Here is a 6,000-nt window from a genome sequence, read left to right on the forward strand (position 1 = left end):
TGAGCCCCCCGGGTGCACAGCCCTGGGCTCTCGCCATCACCTGGGTGGTTGCAGGTGGGGTCCTCAGCATCAGTGTGAGGGGAGGGGGCTTCCTGAGTACTCCCACCTCTCCCGTCTCAGCCCTCTGTGTGAGACTGTGGGCTTGAGTACCCCCATGGGGTACTTGCTGTCTGAGTCGGGAGCTATTGACCTTGGGCTGCTTTTTACATGAGGCACCCCATTGCTGGACCCAGTTCAATGTGGCTACCGGGTTCCTGAGAGCTCTTCCTCTGCACCTGGAGAAACTGACTTTTTTCCAGGATGGAGAACATCGCACGAGAGCTCCCTGACTTTCTAGCATTCATCCCAGGCCCTGGAGGTGGTCCCCCTGCTGGCCTGCCAGGTCCGAGGCTGGGCTGTCCCCTCCTTCTCACTGATCGGCTCCAGTGTCAGAAGACCCCCTTTCCTAGCCTCAGGGGTGTGGGGAAAGATGAGGTCAGAGATCTCGCGGGGAGCCTACGGGACAGCACAGTGGCTATACCATGTCCCTGCAGGGAGTGTCTTACTCAGACTGCACGCCTGATAGTGGGCCAGGATGGGGCTCCAGAGTCTCACTCACTTCTGGGCACAGACACTGCCTGCGTGTCCCAGCTGCAGGCACTTGGTTTACGCCCCTGGTGGCCAGAGGAAGGCGGGAGGTCGCCAGTGCCCAGAGGGCGATACTGACCTCCCCCAGGGAGCTGAGATACCTCTGACCAGCCAGAAGAGGAGCAGAGCCCAGTAGCCTGCATTTATTGAGCACTTACTATGTGCCAAGTCTGGTTCTAAAACAACAGTCTAGGGAGGTAAGGATAATCATTACTCCGTTTTTACTGGAGAAGAAAAGAGCCCAGTTTTGGGTTGGGTCATTTGTGTGTTTGCCCTTTACTGAGAGGAGCAGGTTCCGGGAAGAAGGTGGTTGTGGCTCTGGTTTTGAGCCGGTGAGCAGAAGGCTCTTCTAAAGTGGACCCAGGGCCTGGGGCTCGTCCCAGGAGAAAGCGCAGGAGACAGGCCAGGCTGAGTCCTGGTCTGGGAGGGAAGGACTGCCCAGGGCGCTGGAGTCATGGAGCAAAAGCAAGGACGCCTCCTCTAAAGCACAAAGGGAGCTGCAGTGCAGATGCTGCTTCTGTGTGACCCGGACAACAGTGTCTTTGAAAATGACCAGGAGCCATTTTTCACTGTGTCCTGGTCCAGTTTCGCTGGTATTCTGGGGTCTTGGAGCCAAGCAAGATGAACTGTAGTTAGGAAAAAAGGCCCTCCGTCCCTCTTCTTTTTCCTTCCCCGCCCCTTCCCAACAGGCACGTGTTACTTTGTTTTTTATCTTACTGTTACTTTTGTCTGCGCTGAGCTCTTTTCTGCACCGGCTTTCTCTAGCTGTGGCGGGTGGTGGGCTACCCTTTGTTGTGGTGTGCCAGCCTGCATGGCAGTGGCTTCTCTCGTGGAGCACAGGCTCGAGGCACCTGGACTTGAGTAGTTGTGGTGCACAGGCTCAGTTGCCCTGTGGCATGTGGAATCTTCCCCGACCAGGGATTGAACCCATGTTCCCTGCATTGGCAGGCGGATTCTTATCGACTACACCACCAGGAAGTCCCCAGGCATGTGTTTTCAACACAAACCACAAACCTTTGCCTTCTGGGGCAAGAAGTAGGAAAGAAAGAGACCCTTACCAGTGTAGCTGATCGAGGAAGACTGTTTCTTAAAAGGGGGCTATAGAATCATAATTCTCTTTGCAGAATGGAAAACAACAAATGCCTGGTTAAAAAAAAAAAAAAAGACTTAGAAGCTGAATTATATTAGAACTTTATTTCTTCTGTAAGTTCTTATTTTTCCCATTTTTACCTTAGAGTGCCCCAAACCAGGTAGCCACCCCAATTCAGCATGGCCCCCTCTTCTACCCAGATGTCACCCTCCCCAGAGGAGCTGTCACGAGGGCTCTGGAGGCCCAAGGAGCCACGGAAGCCTCCGTGGTTGTGTTGCAGTTTGTCACTTCCAGCTCAGTGCTGCTTGGTTGTCCTGATGGAGGGCCTGAAGCGGCCCTGGAGCCACTGCAACTATCCCCAGGGTCCTTGCCTTGGCCTACTGCTGCCCTCTGTATAGACTTGTGTTCAGCCCAGGCTTCTGGGGGCTTCTTCCCACTGGAGAAATGTTGATCCTAAAAAAGCCTAAAGTTTGATGAACTGCTCAGTGTAAGTACTTTTCTTACCCAACAATTTCCAGATCATTCTCAACTCAGTTCTCTCAGTCTCAATTCCAAGCAAATTTTTTTTTTTTAGCACTTTGCATATTTAAAGAACTCATCATCTCTATGTCCACATTCTCCCTATATTTTATTGTGGAATTTGGAAATATGTGGGCTTCCCAAGTGGTTCAGCGGTAAAGAATCTGCCTGCAATGTAGGAGACGCACGTTCACTCCCTGGGTTGAGAAGATTCCCTGGAGAAGGAAATGACAACCCACTCCAGTATTCTTGCCTGGAAAATCCCATGAACAGAGGAGCCTGGTGGGCTACAGTCCATGGGGTCTCAAAAAGTTGGACATGACTGAGCAACTGAGCACGCACACATGGAAATGTGGAGTATTTGAGAATGATTCCCTCAGAAACCTAAAAATCAGATTAGGTTGCTGACATACAGAAATCCTGCTGTATATGAGGATCTCTGGTGTTTATAAAGACATTGTCCATGGCAGCCACTGGCTTTTTATACATGATGTGATGCCCAGCATAGCTGCAAGCCTAGAATCACTTGCTCCAGATTGGAAACCCAGCCACACAATCTCTTAATGGACTATCTCTTAATCTCTTATGTGACCTAGGACAATTCACTCGTTTGCTCCAAACCTCCATTTTTCTCCTTTGTAGAATAAAAACTTTTTAGATGAAAAACCCATCAAGAAAGGAAACTGTCTGGTGTGCTGAGTGCACTTAGAATCTGCATTTGTTCGGAGCCCCAGTACCTGAGCTTTGATGTCGTTTCTTGGGTTTTATATCTTATAACCCTGAGCTTCAGTGCAGCCTGTGCTTGTAGCTAGAGTTCCTTGTGGCCTCAGCATCTCAAAGGGTGTCCCTCTAGCTATCAGAATCTGGGGTTTGAGGAAAAGTCTCAGCCAAATAGAACATATGCAGCTCCCTGGGCTCAGGTCTCCAGCTTCTGTGGGAAAAGCAGTATTTCCATCCTTGTCCTGACAAACATGTTGCAGTGGTGAGACTCCTGGGAGAGTGCTGTTTATAAAAACTAGATTGGAATCACCATTTATTAAGTGAAGGTGTATGTATTAAAGTAACAGAGAACCATGTTTTAATAGGGAACTGGTGGCTGCAATAGCTACCCTGATATATAGTGAACAGCATTAAAAATTGGGGCAGCCCCTGGCAAACATTTGGTATGCACCCAAAATCATGATAGAAGAAAGGTTTAAACCTGCTGTAGTCTGATATTTCACTTCTGGAAATCTGTCTGACTAAATGAACTCCAAATGGGGAGCACTATATACAAGAAGATGTTCATGGCAGCCTTAATTATAACAACAAAAATTAGAAGTAGCCAATTGTCTGATAAGAAGAAAGTGGGAAAGTAGATGGTGGGACAGCCACTGAATGAAATATCTTATGCCCTTTAAAACGAATGGTTACAAAGCCCACACCCCACCATTGATGATGGTGCTAAGTGAAAAAACAATACCCAAATTATATGCATAGCAGAACTGCAATGTCATGAAACACATATCTGAAGAAGATTACATGAAAATACGAAAAGAAATAGAGATTATGGGAAGAGGGAAAGTTTATGAATGTTTTTTTCTAACTCCCCAAATTTTAGCGTATAGTTTTAATACTTTTATTATTTTTCTTTTATTTATTTGGCTGAGACAGGTCTTAGTTGCGGCATGTGGAGTCTTTTTAGTTGTAGCCTGTGGGATCTAGTTCCCTGACCAGGGATTGAATCCAGACACTGGGAACTTGGTGTCCTGGCCACTAGACCGTCAGGGAAGTCCTCATACCTTTATTTTAAAAAGAAGAAGAAGAAGGGAATGTATTTGAGAGTAGCAGTAGAGAGGAAGAGGGGAATGTTCCAGATGGATTTTAGAGCCATTGAGGCAGCAGATTGCTTGCTCTGTAGGACTTGGGAACAGCCTCCAGGGTGCACTACTGTCAGAGGGGTTAGATTTCCACCCAGTGATTTGTTGGTCATACAGCTCAACCTTGGCCTTCCCAGGTGGTGTGGTGGTAAAGAATCCGCCTGCCAGTGCAGGAAACTCAAGAGATGTGGCTTCTGTCCCTGGGTTGGGAAGATCCCCTGGAGGAGGAAATGGCAACCCACTCCAGTATTCTTGCCTGGGAAATCCCACAGACAGAGGAGCCTGGTGGGCTAGAGTCCATGGGGTTGCAAAGAGCTGGACGCAACTAATTATGCCCAGCTCAGTCCTACTGCTTTTAGTGGTTAGCCATATCAGAATAAGGCAGTGTCTGGGGGGCACTTGGATGTGGGGTATGGCCTTGCCCTCGGGCGTTCCCCACCTAACAGGACCAGGATCGGCTGAGAGCAGCAGGGCAACGCTGAGGAGAGCACGCCTGTCTTGTCAGCAGATGCCGCAGGCTGGGGGCCTCCAGTAACAGATGTTCACTCCCCACAGTTCTGGGGCTAGGGGTCCAAGGTCACAGTGCCAGCAGGTTGGTCCTGGAGAGACTCCTCTTCCTGATTTGCAGACGGCCGTCTTCTCGCTGTGTCCTTAGGCGGTAGAGAGCGAGCATCTCTCTGTCTCTTCTTATAAGGGCACTAATCCTGTCATGAGGGCTCAACCCTCATGACCTCACCTAAACCTCATAAAGGCTTTGTCTCCAAATACTAACTTTGGAAGTTAGGCCTTCAACTTAGGAATTTGAGGCACACAAACCTGCAGTCCTTAGCAGGCATGAAGGCAGAGTGTGGGACGGAGGGGCGTGGGGGGTGGTGAAATCTTTGTAGCTGCACTGAGGCCTGCCTTTGACTTTCTTGGTTTAGTCCAGTAAAGCAGGGTCTGACTGCTGGATTTTTTTTCACCCTTGCCGGCTGTCATCGATCAGGAAGGAAGAGGCCTGTGAGGTGGGGACTTGGTTTTGGGTCTGGATCCTCACTACAGTGCACTTATGCTGACCGTGTGCCCTTCCTTGTTGTTGCCAAGGGGACAGTCACCCTCCTCAGGAAGGTGTGGGAATCTCTCTTGACGAGCCAGGTGGGTGATCCGCTCACCAAGCAGAGGCCTTAGTCGTCAGTCAGAGGCAGGAGTCTCAGATGTTTGTAGCATCCAGAGTGAAGGCCCTTGCTCTCAAAGCTTCTGCCGTGTCTCAGGGATGTGATGGCAGTCCTGGAAATCACTACTGAGGACAGACAGACGGTTCCAGCAGAGGGACAGCAGGTGGTCGGTTGCTCCTGGAGAGATGTTTGGGCTGGCACATCCATTCTGTTGACTGAAGGTGTTGCTATACTTCTCCCCTCCCCCCATCCCGCTAGAGTCAGATGGAGTTCAGCATCTCCTCCTTATCCATCCAAGAGCCGAGCTGCAGCACCGCCGGTGAGCCCAGGCCACCATCCAAAGCTCCTCAGGGTTCGCAGGCCCTCAGGGCCCCACAGGGCGGCAAGTCCTCCAGCCTGGATGCCCTGGGTCCTGCCTGGAAGGAAGAGGAGGCGTCCTTCTGGAAGATCAACGCAGAGCGGTCCCGCGGGGAGGGCCCCGAGGCCGAGTTCCAGTCGCTGACCCCCAGCCAGATCAAATCTATGGAGAAAGGGGAGAAGGTCCTGCCAGGCTGTTACCGGCAGGAGCCCGCGCCAAGGGCCAGGGAGGCGAAGGCGGAGAAGCCTAGCCCCCTCCGCCAGGAGCAGCGGGCAGCTCCCAGTGTCAGCACGGAGTGCGAGAGGCCCCAGCCCGCCCAGGCCTGCGCCAGCCCCCCAAGCGAAGCCGGCCCCTCTGGGCCCATGGGAAAGCCCGTCTCTCCCGAGGTCATGA

At 51.1% G+C, this 6,000-nt stretch overlaps 1 protein-coding gene across 1 annotated transcript in view; it reads left to right on the top strand.

Moving 5' to 3' along the window:
- LOC105003389 (chromosome unknown open reading frame, human C1orf198) overlaps positions 1-6,000 on the top strand; it is a 35,251-nt gene that overhangs the window by 23,599 nt on the left and 5,652 nt on the right. The window contains exon 3 of the mRNA XM_010860527.1: positions 5,508-5,999. Within this exon, the coding sequence (XP_010858829.1) occupies positions 5,508-5,999 (492 nt within the window). The remainder of the gene's footprint in view (positions 1-5,507; position 6,000) is intronic.

The sequence above is a fragment of the Bison bison genome, unplaced genomic scaffold, assembly GCF_000754665.1.
Source record: "Bison bison bison isolate TAMUID 2011002044 unplaced genomic scaffold, Bison_UMD1.0 scf7180017864467, whole genome shotgun sequence".
Classification (NCBI taxonomy): domain Eukaryota; kingdom Metazoa; phylum Chordata; class Mammalia; order Artiodactyla; family Bovidae; genus Bison; species Bison bison.